Source organism: Taudactylus pleione, unplaced genomic scaffold, assembly GCF_031769625.1.
Source record: "Taudactylus pleione unplaced genomic scaffold, aTauple2 ptg000041l, whole genome shotgun sequence".
NCBI lineage: Eukaryota > Metazoa > Chordata > Amphibia > Anura > Myobatrachidae > Taudactylus > Taudactylus pleione.
Genome location: NW_028284443.1, coordinates 71,167,432 through 71,193,123, shown reverse-complemented (window position 1 = coordinate 71,193,123; position 25,692 = coordinate 71,167,432). Strand labels below are relative to the sequence as shown.

Sequence of the window (25,692 nt, the reverse complement as noted above, 5' to 3'; positions counted from 1 at the left end):
TATAGGATATAAATACCAGATATTTAATTCTTACATTTAATAATGAATTCCTAGCTTGGGGAAGGTTTACCACATTTTGCACTGAACGTGTACATACCTTAAATGAGGCCCAATTCCCCATAGGAAGTTACTACACTAATATTTATTATTTTTGTACATTGCACACTACCATTTATAATACATAAGAACACGGAATGTTTCTACACTACCTTACTAAAAAATATAAGTAATCCTGTAGTGTCAACACCAACCTCTCTATCCTTTATTAACCATTTATTTTATAATATTAATGTATCTAAACTCTGGTCTAAAACTGGGTGTACACCATACGACAGTGTGACCCAGCGACGGAACAATGCAATGTAACAACACATCAAGCGCAGTATAGTGTGTACTCAGCTTAACAGTCACAGTTTACATGCATCTCCACACTCGCACTGTAATAAAACAAGCTAGCAATTAGTAATAATATTATGGTGTTCTGGAACCTATGTTTTGCCATTATAAAATGGCCAGAACTCTGGTGGTGCACATATGAAGAACATAGTGGGTCCAGAGAATTTCTTGAATGAACTTTAATGCTGTAAACTTTTTCTGTCTTGTGCGGACAATGCAATCCTGTACATTAGAGTGATTGTGGTCACAGTATATTTTATAACTACTACATTTAGTTTACAGTAACCAACCTATGAATAAAGTCAGTAAATGCACAGTCCTCTGTATTGTTATAATGGTCTTGTATGGTCTACCACTTCTTTATATTGAAATTATCATTTAAAAGGAAACTATAACCCCAAAGGTCAGTTGCTGTATATAGTCCAGTTAGAAGAATTATGGGGGAGATGTATCAAGCTTTTCAGAGAGATACAAAGTGGAGAGGTTGTCTATAACAACCAATCAGCTTCTAGCTATCATTTATCTAGCGCAGTCTATAAAAAGAGATAGTTAGAAGCCGATTGGTCGCTATGGGCAACTTATCTATTTCATCTTTCTTGAAGGCTTAATACATCCCCCCCTTAGTGAACTCAGACACTAAAGAAGGTACCTGTGACTTTATTTATATCAGCTGCACAGATTCTCCCTGCAGCGCCCCAGTACACTTACTTCTCACACCACCATTTCACTTCACACATCTCCCCCTCACCATGTGCAGGGGGAGCAGACAGTGTTCCTCATGGCAGCCGGGGACCTCTGCTGGTCTCACTGCTCTTTATAGCATCTTCTGGGTTGCTATGGCAACCTCCCCTAAAATCTCCCCACAACTGTGGTAGCTCTATTATCCTCCTCACTGCCGACATCAGCGCAAATGACAGTGGGGGTTACACTATGGTGGAGGCAGGGCCATAGCTAGGGGTGTGCAAGTGGTGTTGCTACGCAGAGTGCAGGGCTTAATGTGCAGCACCATCACTGCCCCGCAGCCCTTGCTTCTGGCCAGCAGGGTGCCTGGAACGGCACTCCGCAGGGTCTATTGCTGTGGCAGTGCCACTTGGAGAGTCCTTTGGAGGCTCCGGGCATGCACCGTGCTGTCTGTACAGCCACAGGGAGCGTCCTCAGGATACTCCGGTTAGTGCTGCACTTCCCTGTGCTGGTGGCCCGCCACCTCTCTGTGACATGACTTGTTGCGATTAGGGGGCCAGCACAGGGTGCTCCGGAGCCTTGTTACGGCACTGGGGAAGGGGCAATATAGAGTAGTGCGACTCTTAAGAAGCACCCTTATCCACAGAAAACAAGTATAAAGCACTGAATGAAGACAACTGGCTTCTAATGCAGCACAATGTTCTTGGGTTTGCACATGTGCGCCTAAAGTGCATCACATTACATACATATGATGCTTGCAAGGAAGGAGTATTAATAAAACTGCTCTGCTAGTGTCCATTGGACAAGTGATAATATAATGAAGGGAAGCAGAGGGGTCTGGGAGAGCCTTACAGTTTAGAGTGCTGCACATTAAATACACCTTCTTTATTCTTAAATAGTACAGATGTATCCTCACTCCTCTTTGCTGCAATCGCAACCAAACAGCCCCTCTGTGCGTGCCTGGTCCTGTGAGACTCTGCTAGTGCCGGGCGTCTTTATTGCCGAAAATATGTCTAATTCGCAATGCAATGCTACTAAGACGCACCAGGAGACTGGACTGATTAGCTCGCTATGCAACACTTGTAGATCAGTGTGCGATTGAGTCTATCAACATGCGAAGTGCTGCAATGCAGCGGCACAGCATTTTTCCCACCCCAAGTTCCATGTACACACTCAGTTGCACACAGATCTAAAAGTGTTGCATATCAAATTAATCAGCACAGTCTCTGGTGCATCCCAAAGACACCCAACGCTAGAGTTACACGGGACCTTGCGGCTCACTCACACAAGGCATTTCGCGTTCCATGGAGTATTGAGGCTTGATGAGCAAGGACATATCTGTATGTAAAGCCACTATTTGACATGTTATATTATATTACTGTATAAATGGCTGTGTACTTCGTAGCAGAAATAAGCTGTGCACTATGTGGATTGGTTGATTCATGCACAAGGTGATGGCCAGTAATGTCACAGCATGTTATCTGCATCAGGTTGGAAAGCTGAGACAGTAATGGAAAGTCAGGTTAACATTGAACAATGTAAATGTACCCTCAGTGACTAAGGGGTCTATTTACTAAGCAGTGTTAGGAGAAAGTGAAAAGTGAAGAGTGAAAAGTGTTAAGGTACCAACTGTCCCAACTGTCATTTTTCAAACACAGCCTGTGAGATGGCAGTTGGGAGCTGGCACCTTATCACTTTTCACTCTTCACTTCTCCTAACACTGCTTAGTAAATAGACCCCTGGAGCTGGATATTTAGAGATTAAGGTGGAGATTTATCAAACCTAAAGAGGAGAACTGGAGGTGTTGCCTAATTGAACTAAACCGATTCTACCTATAAATGTATCTAGTACATTATATAAAATGATAGCTATAATCTGATTGGTCGCTATGGACAACAAGTTGTACTCTAGAAGGTTCAATAAATCTTCCCCAAGTTGCCCCTTACCAGAGTAATGTCCACCTAATACTATTTATTTAAAAAGACCAAACTATTGTATAGGGATTGTATAGTGAATGTTTGCTAGATTAGCAATTAAGAGATAATAGCTGTTATCCATTGTAAAGTGTAGAGTTACATAAGTGTATAATTAATTTCAATGTGCTTGGTCTCTCTCTAGAACACTGAAAATTTGCATATACAGTACAGGTTGAGTCTCCCATATCCAAAATGCTTGGGACCAAGGGTATTTTGGACATCGGAATATTACGTATTTTGGAATAATTGTATACCATATTGAAATGTCTTAGGAATAGGGCCCAGAATGCATTTATGAATCATATACACCTTATACACACAGCCTGCAGGTAATTTTATACAATATTTTCAATAATTTTATGGCTCAAAAAAAGTTTGTGTACATACATGAAATTCATTTATGTTTCATATGCACCTTATGCACAAAGCCTATAGGTCATTTTATACTTTATTTTTAATAATTTTGTGCCTTCATAAAGTTTGTGTACATTGAACCATCAAAAATCAAAAGTTTCACTATCTCAGTCATGCTAAAAATATTCCGTATTTCGGAATATTTGGATATGGGAGACTCAACCTGTATATGTTTTAACATTTATAAAATATAGATATACTAATCAGTTCAAGATGAAAGAAAGAAAAATGTATCTTTCACTCATACCCTAGAGAATATATTTTCCAGAGAGTTGGTCAATGATTTCTTAGCTTTGTTCTTCAGAACATCCAGCTTGAATCGTCCACTGGGAGCAGTGTTCTCTGGGATTGAGCTGCTTGATACACTCTGAAAACAAGTAATAAAGAGATTAGACATTAAAAATAAAAATACACACTTGTACAATTATAATACACACAAATCTACATTATACAAAGTTAATCAATCTGCAGGTAAAGTGTATGTTTCACTGTTGAAACAAATGTCCATACAGGGAATTCTGATATGTCCATAAAGGGAAATGCTGCTGATTTTAGATCTGCAATTATCGAACCCATTTTCAATTATTTGTCACTTATTATTCCAAAGTAAAACAATGTTTAGCCATGTATATATTTAACATAGTTTTTTTTTTTTGTTGTTTTTTGTAGAGCAATAAACAGAGAGATTGTATCTTGGCCAAACAAGTATTGAAGCTTCCATTGATGTTAATGAGTACACATTGCTATTTTGTCTCAGTGAGGCAACTAGAATCTAGCAAATAGAACAGTTTAATATTGGTTCACTCAAAATATGTCTGGCTCCAGACTTTATTATACCGAAATATGGAGACCAATAAGGCCCTCTACAATGTTCAGCTTATAGCTCTCTAGGTTACTGCATATTTATGTGAAATACAGATACTCCTTATGGCTATGTAGACTCTGGAGTTGACAGACGCTGAGATCCACTCCTGTATGCCGGGAACAAGACCAAGAAAGTAATTTGATGTGATCTAAAAAATAATTTAATGCTTCTGAAAACATGCATAAAAATATGAGACAGACCTGACCCTTCTTCTTTACGGATCATTACTTGATCTCAGATTTAATGAAGTATGATATTAGTCATGCTGTGAAGCCATAGGCACAATTCAGCACTAACTTTCAAGGACGCAAATTCAAAAATAAGAAAGCTGTTACCATACACAACACTATTTACATCAGAACATAGAACTGAAAGAGCATAGTAAAATGTATGTGTCTATGTACAATGTACATTGCTTGCAGGAATGCATTTGCTGATCTAGCATGAAATGGTCATTTTGATGTAAGCTATTGTTCCGGGTATAAATCTCTCCTACCCAATTAATAAAGATCAGCGCCGGGTAAATGTTGGGCATTCCAAACTTGTTGCTGCTGGCCATTCACAGCCTTTAACTCCTCCTGCCCTTCATACATCTCCAACCTTGTCACAAGATTCTCAACGTATTATATCTGATTCTTACTCACACCTCGCCTCCTCTCTAATAACCACCTGTCATTGCTGCCTACCATTCTGCTTCCAACTTATGTCACTCCTAGTCCCTACCCAACTTGATTAGACTTTCCACCGATTGTCAAAGCGCTCACTCAAAACCTAACTCTACACTATAGCATATCCCATCCACTAGCTCCTATTGTCTCAGCATTGCCCACTTCCTCTAGATCCCAAACATGGCCCTCTCTACCCTCTCACATGTACACCTCCTTCATAAACCTCAGATATACTTGTTCTGTTTTTTTTTATAAAAGATTTGCATTTTGTATGACTTGTCAACAATCTCAATATATACACTGATGCAATTAGGTCAAATAATGATTTTAGGTTAATTGGTGACTGACAATAATTGACAAGTGTTCGTGTATGTTTACATGTGATAGGGACTACAGATGATAAAATCCACTGTTGTGGGTCTGATGTGAATGATCAAATACTCTCTGTAAAGCACTGCGGACTATGAATGCTATAATATATATATATATATATATATATATACACACATACATACAAACAATTAAAAAACAAAGGTGGTGTTTTAATAAAGCTTGGAGAGAGATAAAATTGGAGAGAAATAGCGCCAACCAATCAGCTCCTACCTGTCATTTTTCAAACACAGACTGTAAAGTGACAGTTAGGTGCTGTTTGGTTGGCGCTATTTATCTCCAATTTTATCTCTCTCCACGCTTTATTAAATCTCCCCCAAAGAGAGAACATTTTGTGACACAGTGGTCAGGCACCTTTTATTAATAGGTGGGGATGTTTTGTTAACATTGATGTCCCGAATCTGATTGGTCTAGAGTGACATATGGCGCTGATGCAGTGAGCACTATGCCTGTTTGTGTGATACTCTGGACATGCTATGACAGTGAACACACATGTGCCTATGCAGACCAATAAAGCATTGTGTACATATCAAACCCCACAACCAGAGAGACACACTTTGGGGGGGGAGAGTTAAGTCTCACAAAGGCACAGTTCAGCATGGGTGTGTTCACAGAAATGTTCAGTGAGACCTCCAACTATGCTTATATAGCAGTTAGGGGGCTATCTTTTGCACCTGGTTCAGGGCAGGTGCTTGTACACACTTCTGATCAGGCACATATGCTGGTGGTGCAGAGCTGTACGCATCTGGAGAGGTGTGTACGGCATGTATATGTGCAGAAATATGCTATTTTTGCATTCACAAGTTTCAGGATGAATTTACACCCAGTTTGCTACCAACTTGATCCCCTGGTGTTTGGAAATTTCAGGAGAAAGTGAAGAAAGCAGCTGATGTGTGACCTGCACAGACGTGAGGGGGGAAATCTGGCTGCTGTACCGGGGTCCCCGACATATTGGTTTATGTGGGTTCACTTTTTGTGGTAAGAGAGCAAGCGGTATGGAAAAGTAACCCCAAGAGTTGATGGTGTAGCTGACCTCTCATGCAGACAAACAGCGGCTGAGGACAGCGCATGGCGGTGGTTAATGACAGGCCTCCAGGTCCTCCACACACTTGGGGTAGTTATTTATGAGAGATAAAGACTTTTCTAATCTTAAATTATAAACAAGCTAAGTTAGAATTAAGGTTATTGATATGTTGTTATAGGATTTTTGGTTATAAATATGTGATGCTAACTGGTATCTCCATTCGTATTATGAATAAGGGAAGCAGTCAGTCTGCATTTACACAAGTGTCAGTACTAGAGGAGAGAAAAAGAGCGAAACAGACACCATACAGGAGCCATGTGGCTGTATCCATTTACCGGCTGCATTTCTCCAATATGAACATGAGTTTTCTGCTTGGCCTCACATAGTTGTCTCAGATGAAGGATGACAAGTTCATTCTCTTCTTGCTCGCTGGTGGCTTTCATTTTCTGACACGTGCAAGAGCAGACACACAGTTATTAAGGAATATTTTTTCATTAAACACAGATAGGTGTGTTGTATGTATGTGGAGCATGACGGGGGTAAAACTCTGAACCAGGTTACCTACATACCTAAAAAGTGAGGTCTTTTAAAGTTTGTTTTCAGCATTTTTAGAAACGTCAGATTGTGAACTGTGCTTGGCCACCCAGAAAACCTGGAAGACATGACTTGCACCTGACTAAGGGCTGGATTCATTAGCCGCGGAAGCTGCAGGAATGGGTTCCAGCCACTTCACATTTCCTCCCAGTAGCCGATTTCTGCTCGCAGCCTATGGAGATGCAAGCAGAAATCAGCTATCATAATAGGCTGCTAAATGTGCAGCGTGAGCCGCGGATAGCGAAATTGGATGCGGCCCTAAGTGTGTGATTATCTGGTCTTCGTTCTTCTCTAATGCCGTATGTACTATATAACAAAGCAATGATCCCTACCTCTACATGGCAAAGTGCACCTGCTAAGACACAAGGTGGAGGAAGCCATTTGTGATGTGAGCAAATAACAGTGCAGCCTACCAATTCACTAAGAATCAGTGACAAAACTAAGGTACTTCATGTGGCTTATATGGAATTTTTATGGCTCCATCTATGCATTTTGAATAGTAAACATAATATTAATATGAAATAATGTTTAGGTGGAGCGATGTCTATACTATAGCTGACAAGAGAGAACAGTTAAAAAGGCATACAAAGTAATGGGGGGAAAAAACCCATATAGATAGTTAAAGAAGCTGGTGTTGGGAGAATAACACACGGTGACCATGTTCTATAAAAGTTAGAGGGACAATTCCAGCTATATAAGTAAATTTAGATAATCTCAATGCAGAATAATTAGAATGTTCCAAAAACATAGTGTGGGCACATTGGCGACTATAGATTTACCGGCAAATAGTTAGTGAAGACTTCTAGAACTTACAGTATAGGCTGCATTCTCTGGACTACAGCTGCCTCCACTAAGTGTAGTAAACAAAGTGCGGTAAAAGTTATTAGTGATGTACCATACTAAGCAATGAGAGGGTATGCGATCTGCATCCTGCCGACACGTACATTACCAGCGCCATTATACTGTGACAATTTTAATAATAATATATATTTTATTTAATCTGTTCACTTAAATGTAATCAAAATTTAACAGACAAATAGATCTGGGCAAATCTGATGTTAGCACCGAATCATAAACATGCCCTTGTAATATCCTTTTATATTGCTATGTACACAAAGAGATCAAGGGTGAGATGTGCTAAGCTCTGGAAAGTGATAAGTTGGAGAGTGATAAACTATTGATCAATCAGCTCCTAACCGTCATTTTTTAAACACAGCCTGAAACATGGCAGTTAGGAGCTGATTGGCTGGTAGTTTATCACTTTCCAAAGCTTAGTACATCTCCACCATAATGTCTTGCTGCACCTTACAATAAACACTATGGGGGTCATTCAGACCCGCTCGCGAGCGCAGGACGCTCGCAAGCGTGTCGATGTTGCCCCACTGCGCATGCGCACGACGGAGGGAGCTCCGTCGTGCGCATGCGCGAGACCCGGATAGCGACGGGCTCTCCGTCGCTCCGGGTCTCGCACCAAAGGGGGCGTGCTGTCAATGTTGATTGACAGCACGCCCCCTTTGGTGGGCGTGCCAGGGGCGTGGCTGCCAGACGGAGGCGTTCCCATGGGAACGCCTACCGTCTGCAGCCGGCCCCACTGACATCACTAGTGATGTCAGTGGGAGTGATTTTGGCTCTGATAGAGCCAAAATCACTCCAGGGCTTGCGGCAGCGAGACCCTACCGCAGGGTCTCCGTCGCAATCCCGATGGTCGCGATGGTCTTGACCATCGCGACCATCATCATGGACGCTCGCATAAGCTGTGGGTGGTCACCCACAGCTATGCGAGCGTCCAGGAGGACGCTCCATTTTCATGGAGGAGGGCCCTGATTCAGAGCGAGCGCTCTGGTCAGAGCGTCCGGCTCTGAATCAGGGCCTATATTCATAATTTCAATAACACAAAGAAAATATTTTGTTTACACTCTTTACATATAAATATATGTGTTAGTAAGGTTAACAAAACAAATGATACCTACCTGCACTCTTTCAAAAATGTCAGCTTGATCATTATCCGAAAGCAAAGATAGCTGTCTCTGTATTACCAGCTTCGCTCTAGGCGGATAGAGCCCTAGGAATAAAAAAAACAACAGAGTTATTCAGGGATAATTGACCTATTTACTCTTTGGCGAAGAATTAAAAGGGAAACCTGAACAGAAATCTATACAACTAGCTGAGAAAGCAGAATATTTTTTAACACAGAGCCTACTTCAGAGTTGTACACACACCCAATGGTTTGCATACAACTCTGATGTTAGAAACTCTGCGCATGTGCAGATCTCATTCTCATTCAGTCACGGATGGTCATGCAGAGTGATTCCATGCCGTGTTCTCAGATGCAGCTGTGGATCACAGAAGCCAGCAGGAGATGTCTATTTACACAGGAAGCCTCCTGCGACATTAGCATATTATTGCACTGTGCAGTAACGTACAACTCTGAATCAGACCCACAGTTTGAAGTAGACTATATAGTAAACCTAGGGCCATAAATCATGTTTACTGACCTTAAAAAAAATATCAATTTGCATTAACCAGACACCATAAAATTGCTGTCAATCAATAAAAATGTTTGGATGAGCAATTGGATATTTGAGAAGCCAAACAAACTGATGATTCTGTAAACACAAGCATACTTTGTTGTATGTAAATGTTATACTATCAGTGCACATTGAGTTCAAACCAATTTTGTTTACTATTTTAATAATGCAATGTATAATAATTATTAATCCCCTTTGTCTTAGGGATGGCCATCGATTGCATCGATGGCATGAAACCATTGATGGTTTCACCCTTTGATGGACATTATTATTATTATTATTATCATCCTCCTTTATTTATATGGCGCCACAAGTGTTCCGCAGCGCCTTACATAGTACATAGAACTAATAGGTGAACAAGAAACAAGTAACTTACAGTACATTACAGTGCAGGACAAGGACACGACTTATATACATTGCAGAAATAGTGATTAAAGCGCTCACAATAAGCTGCCGGGAGTTGGCAGTCCCGTGTTAGGTGCCCTAATGGGGAGTAGAGAGTAGAAGAAAATGTAAAGAGAAGCACATGAGGGAAGAGGTCCCTGCTCATGAGAGCTTACATTCTAAGGGGAGGGGCAGACAGACAGGTGTGACAGAAGGGGAAGATAGGAAGGAAAGAGCATGAGGTGGGTTAGGATGAGTGCTAAAAGGCCTTGATGAAGTAGTGGGTCTTGAGAGCCCGTTTGAAGATTTGTAGAGAGGTGGAGAGTCTGATAGGGAGAGGGAGAGCATTCCAAAGGTAGGGGAGCAGCTCAGGCAAAATCTCGGATGCGGGAGTGGGAGGAAGTAATCAGTTGGCAAGAGAGGCGGCATGCATTTGTTGAGCGTAGTGGACGGGCGGGAGTGTGAAGGGAGAGAAGGTCAATAATGTATGCGGGAGAGGATTTGGTGAGGACTTTGTAGGCGAATGTAAGAACCTTGAATTGGCATCTGAAGGGGAAGGGGAGCCAGTGTAGGGCTTGAAGGAGAGGGGAAGCAGATGTAGAACGTCTGGAGAGGAAGATGAGCCGAGCAGCAGCATTGAGAACAGATTGTAGTGGAGAGAGGTGAGAGACTGGGAGGCCAGCTAGGAGAAGGTTACAGTAGTCCAATCTGGATATTACCAGTGAGTGGATGAGGGTTTTAGTGGCATCCTGGGTGAGGAAGGGTCTAATCCTGGAGATATTTTTTAGGTGAAAACGGCAGGACTGCGAGAGGTGCTGAATGTGCGTTTTAAAGGAGAGGGAGGAGTCTAGGATAACTCCAAGACAGCGCACTTTGGGGCTAGAGGAGATAGTTGTACCATCAATAGATAATGAAATTGTGGGAAGTGATGTAGTGGAAGAGGGTGGGAAGATGATCAGCTCAGTCTTAGACATGTTAAGTCTAAGAAAGCGCTGGGACATCCACGAAGAGACAGCAGAGAGACAGTTGGAGATACGATTAAGGAGCGAGGGGGAGAGCTCAGGGGTGGAAAGATAAATTTAAGTATCATCTGCATAGAGATGATATTGGAGGTCAAAGGAGTTAATGAGTTCACCTAAAGAGGATGTATATAGGGAGAAAAGGAGAGGTCCAAGAACAGAACCTTGGGGAACTCCTACTGTTAGTGGAAGTGGGGGGGGAAGAGGAGTCATGAGAGGACACAGCAAAGGAACGATCAGAGAGGTAGGAGGAAAGCCAGGAGAGGGCAGTGCCACATAAACCGAGAGAGTAAAGGATTTGCAGGAGGAGAGGGTGGTCTACAGTGTCAAATGCAGCAGAGAGGTCAAGGAGAATGAGCAGAGAGTAGTGGCCCTTGGATTTGGCAGCAAGGAGGTCGTTGCTGACATTTGTGAGGTGAGGTGGAAGGAGGGGAGGACCAGATGAGGGCCATGACTTCCTCTCCAGAAGCAGGGGAGAAGGATGTCAGAGTTGGTGAGACAGAAGGGGAGGGGTGGTAAGGGCAAGGAGGGGAGGAGTGCTGAGGGTCTGATGGGATATGATGTCCTCATGTATGGAGTCAATTTTAGATGTAAAGTAGGTGGCAAAGTCGAGGGCATAGAGCGAGGAGGGAAGGAGAGGAGGGGAAGGGCAGAGTAGGGAGTTGAAAGTGGCAAAGAGACGCCGGGGGTTTGAGGACTGGGAGATGAAATATGTTTGTTTGGAGAGAAACAGGGCAGCACTGTAGGAAGAGAGAATAAATTTGAAATGGAGAAAATCAGCCTTAGAGCGTGACTTTCTCCACTGACGCTCTGCAATTCTTGAACACTTTTGTAGGTATCTGGTGCATTTGGAATGCCAGGGTTGTGGTGTGGATCTGCGAGGGTGAGTAGTTATTGCTGGAGCAACAGAATCAAGAGCAGAAGTAAGGGAGGAATTGTACAGGGAAGTAGCTTGATCAGGACAGGAGAGAGAAATGATAGGGGAGAGAAGAGAGTCCAGCAGGGAGGAAAAAGCAACAGTGTCAATAGCCTCAATATTACGCTTAGTAATGGTAGCCTTAGGAGTTAGAGGAGGAGAAGGAGAGAGGGATAAGTTAAAAGAGAGAAGGTGATGGTCAGAGAGGGGGAATGGGCAATTGGAGTAATCAGAAATATCACAACGGTGAGTAAAGACCAGGTCAAGTGAGTGCCCACTCACATGGGAGGGTGATGAGGTCCATTGGGCGGGACCAAATGAAGAGGTGAGGGTAAGGAGTTTAGCTGCAGAGGATTCTGAGGGAATGTTAATAGGAATATTAAAATCACCTAGGATAATGGAGGGAAGATCTGAGGAGAGAAAGTGAGAGAGCCAGGAAGCGAATTTGTCAAAGAATTTGGAGGGAGAGAGGCATCCCTGCTTGCGAGCACTGCACACAGACGGCAGGCCAATCAGGGTAAATGCACATCAGGGGCGGGGCTAAGCACTGTGTCCCCCGTGTCAGAAAAAAGAAAAACACAAAAAACATTGCTGCACCTCTGCCGTCAATGGCAGATTACTATCATATCTTCTACATCGATGGCAAAGCCATCCATCCGGGTACTCTGGTTTCTTCCCACAATCCAAAAATATACTGACCCCTGACAAAAAAACATAACCCTAGTGTGTGTGTGCGTGTAAATGTGATAGAGCAGTGGTTCTCAAACTCTGTCCTCAGGACCCCACACAGGTCAGGTATTCCAGGTCACCCAGCAGGTGCACAGGTGTAATCATTATTCACTGACACATTTTAAAAGATCCAAAGATGGAGCTAATTATTTCCCTTGTGATTGTGTGAGGAGAACTGGAAAACATGCACTGTTTGTGGTCCTGAGGGCCGAGTTTGAGAACCGGTGTGGTAGGGAATATATACAGTCAGGTGCATAAATATTGGGACATTGACAGAATTTTCATATTTTGGCCTCTATTCACCACCACAATGGCTTTGAAATGAAACAAACAAGATGTGCTTTAACTGCAGACTTTCAGATTTAATTTGAGGGTAATTACATCCAAATCAGGTGAACGGTGTAGGAATTACAACGGTTTCTATATGTGCCTCCCACTTTTTAAGGGGCCTAAAGTAATGGGACAAACTAAACAATCCTAAATATAATTTTCACTTTTTAATACTTTGTTGCAAATCCTTTGCAGGCAATTACAGCCTGAAGTCTGGAACGTATAGACATCACCAGACACTGGGTTTCATCCCTGGTGATACTCTGCCAGGCCTCTACTGCAAATGTCTTCAGTTCCTGCTTGTTCTTGGGGAATTTTCCGTTCAGTTTTGTCTTCATCAAGTGAAATGCATGCTCAATCAGATTCAGGTCAGGGGATTGACTTGGCCATTGCATAACATTCCACTTTTTAGCCTTAAAAAACTCTTTGGTTGCTTTGGCAGTATGCTTCGGGTCATTGTCCATCTGCACTGTGAAGCGCCGTCCAATGAGTTCTGAAGCATTCACCATTGTGGTGGTGAATAGAGGCCAAAATATGAAAATTCTGTCAATGTCCCAATATTTATGCACCTGACTGTAGATTGTAAACTCCACTGGGGCAGAAACCGATGTGAATGCCCAAATATTCTCTGTAAAGCACTGCAAAATATGTGTGCGGTATATAAATAACTGGTAATAATAATAATAATAATAATAATACATTCTACTCCATACAATCAAAAGGTCCAAGTGATTGTGGATTTCACAATACAATTCTTTGTACTTACAAAGATGTAAACAAACCTACAGAAGTAAATACTTTGATTCCAAATACATTTGAGAACGAACAACCTAGAGTCTTCATATTTGCCTAATCCCTGTATTGCATGAATTATGATAAAATATGTACACTTTAAAAAATATATATATATATTATATATATATATATATATATATATTTCATGTGGATCATAATTATTGAAGAATAACAAAGATTCCGGAGAATTATTGTTATGTGTTTACATTTATTAAACACACCATCCTATAGTGGAATTGAAGGAAACATAAAAATATGCTGAATTGTTGGCTGCCTACAGGCAACACCATGCAATACAGGGTTAAACCTTTACCATGTGTCAATGTAGATATTACAGGATCAAAATCTAGCAGTATGAACTGTCCTTACTTTCAGATTGCCTTTAAAATGCTGCAAAATAGGAAAAGCTATAAATATAGGTTTATGACAAATAATAAAAGTACAATGCTGTTCAACTTTTTATGCATGAGAAGCCAGATTTTTTTGTTCAGCGTACAAACATTTTGCACATTCACGGCACAGGACACACATTGCATAGTGACACTGAGCATACATACACAGGGCAAATCACATTGTTGGCACAATTCCCACAGTACAGCCCCACTGCACACACAGCATAGCCACACTGATACAGAGTGCAAGTGACATCATTACCACAATTCCCATAGCACAGGCACACTCACAGCATAGAGACACTGGGTACACATACACAGAGCAAATCACATCATTACCATAATACCCACAGTACAGCCACACTGCACACACACAACACAAAATGACAATGGATGCATACAGACAAAACACACCCCTACCTGGAACGTTACACACATATGCACTTATAGCATAAAAACTACCTAGTTACTACTTTTATCATAGGGAAAATAACAAGAGATATGGTAAGAACTTACCTTTGTTATCTCTGTTTCTACGAAGTCCATAGGGTCCACAGGGTGACCTTGGGGTATAGCTGGATCCTGGATCCTCGGGCACCACGGAGTTAAAGCTTTTAGCTGCTCCCAGGATGCACTTGGGTCCAACCTCCCCTATACCCCGCCCCCGAGCCACAGGCACCTCAGTTGGTAAGCAGCCCAGGCCGGAGGAGGAGACAAAACAGAGAGAAGGAAGACTGGAACACACAAGAACCATACTCACAGAAATGGGAGACGGAAAACCGGTGACCAGTCACAGAGCCCATATGAAGCCAGGTGCGTCAGGGCGGGTGCCCTGTGGACCCTATGGACTTCGTAGAAACAGAGATAACAAAGGTAAGTTCTTACCATATCTCTTGTTTTCTACTTCAGGGTCCATAGGGGTCCACAGGGTGACCTTGGGGATGTCCCAAAGCAGTCCAACTAAGGGCGGGGACGCTCCTGTGCTGATAGGAGAACCCGGCGCCCAAAGGATGCATCCTGAGAGGCAAAGGTGTCAAACGCATAGAACCTCAAAAAGGTCTGAATGGAAGACCAGGTGGCCGCCTTACAGAGCTGAACAGCAGAGGCGCCACGGCTAGCAGCCCAAGAAGGGCCCACGGACCGAGTGGAATGAGCCTTAACCGAGGCTGGAACAGGTAAACCCTCCTGCATATAAGCCTCAATAATAACAGAACGAAGCCAACGGGCTAGAGTCTGTTTGTTGGCAGGCCAACCCCTCTTGTGAAAACCAAAGAGGATAAACAAAGAATCCGACTTCCTCACAGAACTAGTCCGGTCCACATAAACCTGGAGTGCCCTTACAACGTCTAAGGAAGTCTCCCCAGCCGAAAGACAGGTGACTGAAAGGCTGGTACAACAATTTCCTGATTAATGTGGAACCTGGAAACCACCTTAGGCAGGAAATCAGGACGAGTGCGAAGCACCGCTCTGTCCTGATGAAAAATCAGAAAAGGGGGACGACAAGAAAGCGCCCCCAAATCTGAAACCCTCCTGGCAGAAGCAATTGCCAAGAGGAAAACAGTTTTAAAAGTTAGCCACTTGAGCTCCACTGACTCCAAGGGCTCAAAAGGAGGACCCTGTAAGGCCCTAAGAACCACCGCCAAATCCCACGGGGCCACAGGTGGCACAAAGGGAGGCTGGATTCTCAAAACACCCTGGAAAAAGGTGTGTACGTCCGGCATAGCAGCGATCCTGCGCTGGAACCACACCGACAGACCAGACACGTGTACCTTCAGTGAAGAAAGACGTAATCCTAAGTCCAAACCGGACTGAAGGAAAGCCAGAATACGCGAAACTCGGAACACCTGGGGATCATAGTTTCTAGCCTCGCACCACTGAAAGTAAGTGTGCCACACTCTGTGATAGATCCTCGCGGAAGCAGGCTTGCGCGCCCTCAGCATGGTGGTAATAACGGAGCTAGAAAAGCCCCGAGACCTCAGGACGGCTGTCTCAAGAGCCACGCCGTCAAAGATAGTCGACCCAGATCCGAGTGAAGACAGGGCCCCTGAGACAACAGGTCCCGCCGTTGAGGTAGGAGGTACGGAGCGTCGATGGACAGGCTCCGCAGATCGGAGTACCACAGCCTTCTGGGCCACGCTGGGGCCACCAGGATCAGTGTGCCTCCGTCCTGTTTGAACTTGCGCAGGACCCGAGGCAGCAGAGATATCGGAGGGAACAAGTAAGCCAGTTGAAACAGCCATTTCACCGACAGCGCGTCTATCAGACTTGCGCCTGCGTCCCTTGTCCTTGACCCGTACACAGGCAGCTTGTGATTGTAACGGGACGCCATCAGGTCCAGTTCTGGCAGCCCCCACTTGTCCACGAGTAGTTGGAATACCTCTGGATGAAGCGACCATTCCCCGGGATGCACATCGTAACGGCTGAGGAAGTCTGCCTCCCAATTGAGGACTCCTGGGATGAAAACTGCCGAGAGAGCTGGAAGATAGCGCTCCGCCCAAGCCAGGACGCGGGACACCTCCGACATCGCAGCTCGACTGCGAGTCCCTCCCTGGTGATTGATGTACGCCACCGTGGTGGCGTTGTCTGACTGCACCTGAACGGCCCTTCCGTGAAGAGCGGTGCCGGACGACTGCAGGGCTCTGTATACTGCCCGCAGTTCCAGGATGTTGATGGGAAGAATCGCTTCCTCCGCCGACCAACGACCCTGAAGTGACAAGGAGCCTGTCACCGCCCCCCAACCCCGGAGACTGGCATCTGTCGTGAGCAGAACCCATTCCGGGATCCAAAAGGGGCGCCCCTCCAGGAGATGCGCTGTCTGCAGCCACCAGGCTAGGGACAGACACACCTCCGAGGACAACACCAGCATCTGAGAGCGGATCCTGTGTGGCAATCCGTTCCATTCTGAAAGAATCAGCCCCTGCAGGGGCCTGGAATGGAACTGGGCAAACTCCACCATGTCGAATGCCGACACCATGGACCCCAAAACTCTCATCGCTGAGTGCACCGACACTCTGCCACTGCTCAGACAACTGTGAATCCGCAGCTGTAAGGAGGAGACCTTCTCTGGAGTCAGAAAAATCCGTTGCTGACGAGAGTCCAGCAGGGCCCCCAAATGAACCATCCGTTGTGATGGGATGAGGGAGGATTTCTTCCAGTTGATCAACCAGCCGTTCGCCTGTAGACAAGCGACCGTCAGGTGGAGATGCTGGATCAGTACCTCCGGGGAGCTTGCCAGCAAGAGGAGGTCGTCTAGATACGGTAGCAACCGTATCCCCTGGCTCCGAAGGTGAGCCGCCATGACCGCCATCACCTTGGTAAATACCCTTGGTGCCGTGGAGAGACCAAAGGGTAGAGCCCTGAATTGGTAGTGGTTGTGGAGAATAGCAAACCGCAGAAACCGTTGGTGCGATGTTGCTATAGGCACATGGAGGTAGGCGTCCTGGATATCCAGGGAGACCATATAATCCCCCGGTTCCATCGCCAGTATGATGGAACGCAAAGTTTCCATCCTGAATTTGGGAACCCTGAGAAACCTGTTCAGGGACTTCAAATTGAGGATGGGGCGATGAGAGCCATTGGGTTTCTGCACCAGAAACAGAGTAGAGTAATACCCCATCCCACGTTGAGACTGTGGTACGGGTATAATGACCCCCGCCGTCAGCAAGGCCTCTATGGCTTCCTGAACCTGCAAGGCCTTGGTTTTGTCCTGAGAAGGACTTGTGCAAAAAAACTGGCAAGGCGGCCTGTGCCGAAAAGACAGGGCGTACCCCTGGGGGACCACTTCTCGCACCCAGGCATCTGTGGTGGTATTGTGCCAGCACTGGGCGAATTGAAGAAGTCGGCCTCCCACTCTGGGGTCCCCCAGAGGGAGGCCCGTCCCATCACGCAGAAGGCTTATCTTCTGGCTTGGAAGAAGGGCGCCTAGCACTCCAGGCTTGCTTCTTTGGCTTTGAGGCGGTCTTGGGTGCGGACTGCCTCGGGAAGGACTGACCCTTTGCCTTGCCCTGAACCCGAAAGGAACGAAACGCCGAGCTCCGGACCTTAGCAGGTGTAGTAGCTGAAGGGAGGAAGGCTGACCTGGATTTTGCCAGGGTATCTACTATTTTGTCCAGGTCCGGACCAAATAGTAATTCCCCATTAAAAGGTAAGGCCTCCAAGCCTTTCTTTGAATCCGCGTCTGCTCTCCAAGACCGCAACCACAAGGATCTACGAGCAGACACTGCTGCCGCCGAAACCCTAGAGGTCAACAGGCTAGCATCCAAAGATGCTTCTCCAATGTAGGAGGCGGCATCTCTCATCTGTCCTAACAACGCCCTCTGGACGTCCGGAGATTCATCCGTAAACGTGTCCTCCAAGGCGGCCCACCCCTCAATGGCCTTGGCCACCCAGGAGATGGCCATGGACGGCCGGGCTACAGCCCCTGAGAGAGAATAAATAGACTTTAGACAAGTCTCCACCTTCCTGTCCGTAGGATCCTTCAGCGAGGATATAGACGGCAATGGCAAAGTAGCACTCCTGATGAGGCGTGTTACATGGGAATCGACTGCAGGCGGAGTTTCCCATTTCTTACAATGCGCTTCCGGGAATGGATAATTGGACGCCAAGCGTTTCTGTGGCAGAAAACGCTTACTGGGCGTCTGCCAGGCCACCGCCATGTGATCAGTCAACTGATCAGACAAGGGGAACGCTGTAGAAGTAACCTTAGCCTTTTTAAAACTAGGATACCTTGACTTGGGAGCGGGTGCCTCATCCTCAATCAGAAGAATAGCCCGCACCGCCTTAACCAGAGCCCGCACATTGATGGAAGACTTAGTGTCTACCTCCTGGACTGAGGCATCTGAGGCTGAGTCATCCTGTACCTCACCATCATCCGAGAACCCCTCAGAATCCGAAAGATGCGCAGCCTGTGCCATGACTGAGCGTTTAGACGCCCTGGAGGGCACGTCACTGCGCAACATCGACTGAAAAGCCGAAGATGCTGCCGCCAAATCTTGGACAGTGTGGGAAAGCGCATCCACCCAGGGTGGAGGAGCTGTCACAGGAGCCTGAAACGGCACCACAGCCGGCTGTGCCACAGGGGTGGACTGAATATACATTGGCAACCCCGCATAGGGACCAACAGGCTGAGACCCCGGGGGAGTCTGCAATAATTGTGGGACACCCGGGGAATGGGGGATGGCAGGCTGGGGCAACGCCCTAGTAGGGGCGGCAGTCGGGACCGACAGACGGTCCGCGATGGACACCAGCACCTGGGAAAACATCGCCCATGGTGGCTCCTGCGAAATGGGAGGTTTAGACGTACCAGGGACCGCCTGGCACCGTCCGCACAGGCCGTCCTGTGACAAATCCTCCCTATCCACTCCTGCAGAACAGCGCCTGCAGGAGAACAATACCGGAGCCCCGGAGTGCTCAATCTCCTCCTCAGACATGACTTAGGAAGAAAACGTGCGCACTCACCAGTGTGCTGAACAACAGCCCACAATATGGCACCGTGTAGCACACAACTGTATGTGACGGACCTCACAAATACGTGATCTATATAGGTGAGGTCAGTAGAAACACCCTTCCCCCGCACACCTGTAGGGCTTGTAGGAGAAGGAAAGGGATAGGTACAGGCTGACAGTAAGTAGAAAAAAGACACAGACAGGCAGCACTAGCAAAAGTCACATACCATGCAGGAAGATATACTCACTGCACCTTTCCACTACAATCAACCTCCCAGATTCAGTGTCTGGGAGGGCTATAGCGCTGTGTACACTGTCCTTCTGCAGGGGAGAGGTACACAGGGGGACCGGTCCGCGTGCTCCCTGAGAGTATCCACGCTGCCACAGAGAAAATGGCCGCTGGAGACCTCAGAGGAGGAGTGGCCGAGTATCTGCAGCTCAGCGACGCCAGACTCCGAGCTGAAAGGCGCGCTGAGCTGAGGGGAGGAGCGCTGACAGGGAAGGCTTCCTCCCCTGGCTAGCATATTAACCCCCGGGTTGCCGGCATCCCGCTTGCCGCGATATTAACCCTGGTGGTCTAGTGGTCTGGCGGGGTATGCCTCCGCTGGAGGGGGGGCCCGCCGCCACCGCTAGCGCCCCCGGTCTGTCCCCTAGACCGGGGGCATGGGACTGCATTTAAAAGGAACCCGCGCACCGCCGCTAATCAGCGGTGCGCGGCTTACCTGATCTCCCCGGCGTCTTCCGGCAGCAGTCCCGGGGGAAGCCAGAGTCCGGCTAGTACAGACTTTGGCTTCCCCCGCCGCGATCCCCAGTTCAGTGCTGGCGTCGCGGCGCCAGCAGGGAGAAGGAGCGGCAGCGTGGGCGTCTGTACAGACAGCCCAGCGCTGCTGCTCTAGAGAAAAAACTAATAGTAAAAAATAAATAAATTTAACTAAGTTAAATAAAAAATTAAAAGCTTTAGGGGGCTGCTCCTGCAGCCCACCCCGCAGGGTGACCCGACTCCGGCCGGGCACCATCTAAAACTGAGGTGCCTGTGGCTCGGGGGCGGGGTATAGGGGAGGTTGGACCCAAGTGCATCCTGGGAGCAGCTAAAAGCTTTAACTCCGTGGTGCCCGAGGATCCAGGATCCAGCTATACCCCAAGGTCACCCTGTGGACCCCTATGGACCCTGAAGTAGAAATTAGCATTTCCTACTTGAAATTAATCCCATTGCTATCATTAGTGCATATATCTAGTTCCCCTTGGATCTAATGCATCCACTCACCCTTGCAAAAAACAAGGTCTTGTTTAGATTATGAATATTAGGAGAGAAACATAATTTTATTTTGCAGTATTAATTGTTTTGAAAAATTCAGTTCATACTTCAATAGAGTAAGAGCTAGATGTATTTGTAAGGGATATATATATATATATATAACAGCAAGGAAGGGAAGACTTGTAAAGCACCTTATAGCTTGAATATAGCATTACTGTAAAAATTTGTATCTTTCTGTACACTTTAAGAGGGAACCTTGTGGGGGATGTCCGACCCCATAGAGGTGCAGGATTTATGTAGTGTAATGGCTGGAAATCTGAGCAGGTGCAGATGGGGCCAGGTTTAGACGGAACCTCCCTCCTGAATCTGCACCTAGGAGTTATCCATTTCCAGATGTAATGTACAGAAAATGTGAACACCCCTTTATACCTTCGATCCTCTCGCACAGTTTGTGTAGAGCGTGCATAGGACAGGCCTCACAAAGCTTGATCTGTGTCTTGGCGTTCTGTAGAGCAGCAGCAGTGCTGAATGCCTGCTTCAAGGTCAGCATGACCTCATCCACCTGAGAGGTAAAAACACAACACAATCTTTTATAGAGGTATGTGAAAACATGAATGCCAAAGAGATACAGTGGACAGGCCAATGGAGCTCTGCTAGTTTCACTCCTATGTATTAGGATATAGATATGGTCCTCTGTTGTTGGGAGTGTATATTCACCTTCCCCTGGATCATGTAAACAATCTCCAGCTCGCTGGACGAGGACTGCTGCTCCTTTTTAGTAAAACACTCCCTAGTAGTGAATTCCAATCCAGCTCCAAGTGTATAAAATAGTTTGGTATAAGAACAAGTGGATTAATCAGTCAATTGTGTAATCTACTTGTTCTTATACCAAATTTTATACACTTGGGGCAGTATTAAAATTCACTGCTAGGGAGTGTTTTACTCCCTAAAAGCGGTTTTATGGAAATGCAGGTTAGAAACAAGTTATTATTATGAATGCCAAAGAAACTAATTGTTTAATGAGACTATAAAAAGTTACAATCAATACGAATAGAATAAAGATACTAGCAATGACACGGATTCAACATACAGGGGTCTATTTACAAAGCAGTGTTAGGAGACAGAGTGAAAAGTGATAAGGTGCCAGCCAATCAGCTCCCAACTATCATCTCACAGGCTGTGTTTGAAAAATGTCAGTTGGGAGCTGATTGGCTGGCTCCTTATCACTTTCTTAGCACTTTTCACTATGTCTCCTAACACTGCTTAGTAAATAGACCCCACAGTGTTAAACATGCACCAAATGACGACCCTTTATGGAATTAGAATAAACAATACAATTATGCTACCAATATACATACTTACATTGTACAAAGAATGCTAATAAAAGCATACATGTTTATATTATTATATATATTATTTATGACAGTTGTGGGCCTGATAAACTTCAGGGATGGCAATGGTGGCCCTAAAACTTTCATAAGGGTCTCATATTACCATTAACCTCAATAATAATAGATTATTACATTTATTGTAACCAAATAAAGATCTGTAAAAATATTAGCAGGCTTTTTAAACATGTGTTACCAGCCATAATAAACATATGTGACCATAAAGCAAGAAGAAGCTGGGGGCTGAAGGTGTAGGTGCAGGGAGCTGCATGTGGTGCTAGGGTCACCTGGCCATCACTAATATAGAATATGTGATATACAGATGTGTCCACATACACCTATCTTCAAATTGCACCAAATACTATAGCCCTATTTGACACACCACAGATTTTGAAACTAATGCACAAGTACTCTTGATACTGGTATTGTGTGCAGTAGCTTAACTGGGTAAAAACACAAAATACTGAGGACAGATATGAGTCGCGCTACGTTATGCTTAATCCAGGGCTTTATATCAAATCGATTGCGAATAAAATACTAATCTTATGTGCTCAGTATATAATAAGTGACTTTGGATGCAGCTACAATGCAACACAGAACCTAAATTTAGAAAGAAGTTAAAGTCTGGAAATTGCTACCTATGGAGGAGGATCTAAGCAGTGGCGTCACAAGGGGGGTGCGGTGGGTGCGGGCCGCACCGGGTGTCCCCCTCCAAGGGGGTGACACCAAAATCCGACTCATCCCCACCCCCCGCTCAGCAGGTCCTGCACTGCAGGGAGACGCCAGGCTGGAGAGGCGCTCTCCCTGCAGCAGCAGCTGAGACAGTTTTTGCTTCTGCCGGCTGCCGCTGCGCCTGTCACAGTGAGACAGCCAGCGGCAGCCTTCTATACAGTAAGTGCGGCTGAGCTCCTCATGCAGTCCCCTCCATGTGGGGCGGGGGTGCGAGTGCTAGAGGCAGGGGGCTGATTACTGATCAGCCTGGCTGAAGCCGCTGGGGTGGATGGATGGCAGCTGAGCTTCTGCTCCTCGCTGCTGTCTGATAGATCGTCACGCTGGGAACAAGCAGGGACAGTCTACAAAACATTTTTCCAGTGTTCAAGTGTATTCAGACACTGTTGATTACACTTGAATACTGACAAGTAGTTTGTACACGGTCCCTGCTTCTTCCCAGCGTGACCCTCTGACCTCTCAGTCAGCGAGGATGAGAAGGAGCTGGGAGACAGCAGCAGCCAGCACAGCGTATACAGTAGGTGTAATGGGATGTAAATAATTCAATGAGGGAGGAGGGGGGGCATTACCTGTCATTATGTGTGTGTGTGTTATGTTAGACCTGTGCCTGCAGGGGCTGTGTTGTCCCTGTCCTTTATTTCCTACTCCATACCCCTAACCATAACCCCTAACCCTCCCTCCCCAATGCCTAAACCTAACCTCCCCCTCCCCGGACCCTAAACCTCCCCCCTAGTGCCTATCCCAAACCCCCCCAGTGCCTAACCCTCCCCCTCTCCATACCCCTAACCATAACCCCTAACCCTCCCTCCCCAGTGCCTAAACCTAACCTCCTCCTCCCTGCACCCTAACCCTCCCCTCCTAGTGCCTAACCCTCCCCTCCTTCTGCCTAACCCTAACCTTCCCCTCCCAGCACCCCCTAACACTCTCTCCTAGCGCCTAACCCTAACCCTCTCACCTCTAGTGCATAACCCTAACCCTCCCCTCCTAGTGTCTAACCCTAACCTCCCCCTCCCCACACCTTAATACTCTCCCCTAGTGCCTATCCCTAATCCTCTCCCCTAGTGCCTAACCCTAACCCTCTCGTCTAGTGCCTAACCCTTTCACCTCTAGTGCATAACCCTATCCCTCCCCACCTAGTGCCTAACCCTCCCCCCTGGTGCCTAAACCTAACCTCCCCTCCCTAAACCTAATGCCAGGTACACACTAGAAGATATGTACATATCGGGCATATCGGCCAGTGTGTACCCGCTATGTCACTGACGAGGGTTGCTCCCACGTTTCGTCAGCGACATTGCCCATCAGACCTAGGGGGATGATATACTTATTCAATGGGGGAGGGTGTATTTGTTTTTAACTTGGGGATGTAATACTGTCTATGCTGGGGATGGTGATTAATGTATGTGCGTGGGTATAATTATTGTGTTTCTGTGTGTATAAGGGGTGTATTCATATTATGTGTTATATGTGGGTCAATGATGGTCTCTGCATTATCTGGCATTCACTGTGACTCTCTACATTATCTGGCGGTTACTACGACGCTCTCTGTATTATCTGGCGGTCACTGCAATCTACGGGCACCACTAATGGGGGCATTGTGTAAGTGTGATTGCTGGACTGGTATTTGGGGAGAGTTCGTGGAGCTGCATATCAATTTTTTTTTTTTTGGAGGGGGGGGTGTCACCATGAGTTATAGCACCGGGTGACACCAGCCCTAGTGACGCCTCTGGATCTAGGTCACGTCTTGTACCATATGGAGGGTGAATGAGAGCATACCTGTATATAAGATTTCATATATCATTTCTATACGTGCGCTCTTGATCTATATTTTATTCAGGCTTGCAATAAACAGGAAAAGTTACTATTATCTAATTGTTTATGTAGTCCTTATGGATGGGGTAAGGGGGCTCCTGGAACCAGCTATACCTTGTTCTGCTGATGGTCAATGTGAAGTAGAAAACTAAACCATGAAGAGCAGCTCTATCGAGTTACAAGGAGACTTGAAGATTTGATATAGGCGGGGTCTCTGGCAGAGATGAGCAGCATATAACAGTATCACAATGAATGACATTAATGATGGACTGCAAAGTATTTTTAGCTGACAAAATCATTTTTGGTGAATGTGACCATATTAAGCTTAAAGCTGGCCAACCTGTGGCTCTCCAGCTGTTGTGAAACTGCAAGTCTCAGCTGGTAAAGCATGCTAGGACATGTAGTTTCACAACAGCTGGAGAGCCACAAGTTGGCCAGGCCTGCACTATATGATCTATCTAGTGACGTGCAGTGAGGCCAATGGATGGGGAGGCACACATGAAGATGGGTCTGAGTGCTGGGGTCCTGTCTCACTCCCTATTCACTGTAACTCTCCCCTCAGTACACTAAGCTTCAGTATCCATTGATTCTCCTACTTGCATCTTCTCTTGCTGCTGCTGACTTGAACTCCGATTTCTACAGTGTGCACTTCCTGGTAACATGACACATCCAAGGTGTCCTTCAGTGCTCAAGGTACGCCTCCTATACTCAGAGGCATGCCTCTATTAGCGCTTTCTGTGCAGCTTACTGTCTGTAGAGTGGCCCCACCCCCAGCTCTGCAAGCAGTGTCTGACTATACATAAGCGAGGCTGAGCTATTGCTGCCTCATCTCCCTGCGTCCCAAGAAGCACCACAAAGCTGGTGAGTGTTAACTATAAAAATGATTACAATAAACAAAGAAGATGTTTATAAGTGATAAATATTTTCTTTGTATTATTCTAATAATTTTTATATCAAATCTCAGGA

General features: G+C 45.7%; 1 protein-coding gene across 2 annotated transcripts in view; it reads right to left on the bottom strand.

Moving 5' to 3' along the window:
* Positions 1-25,692, bottom strand: part of TBC1D4 (TBC1 domain family member 4) — a 180,702-nt gene that overhangs the window by 59,553 nt on the left and 95,457 nt on the right. For both annotated transcript variants that reach the window (XM_088459332.1, XM_088459333.1), the window contains exons 5-8: positions 21,230-21,362; positions 8,979-9,070; positions 6,750-6,860; positions 3,715-3,834 (exon numbers count right to left, since the gene is read on the bottom strand). In XM_088459332.1, the coding sequence (XP_088315458.1) occupies positions 3,715-3,834; positions 6,750-6,860; positions 8,979-9,070; positions 21,230-21,362 (456 nt within the window). The remainder of the gene's footprint in view (positions 1-3,714; positions 3,835-6,749; positions 6,861-8,978; positions 9,071-21,229; positions 21,363-25,692) is intronic.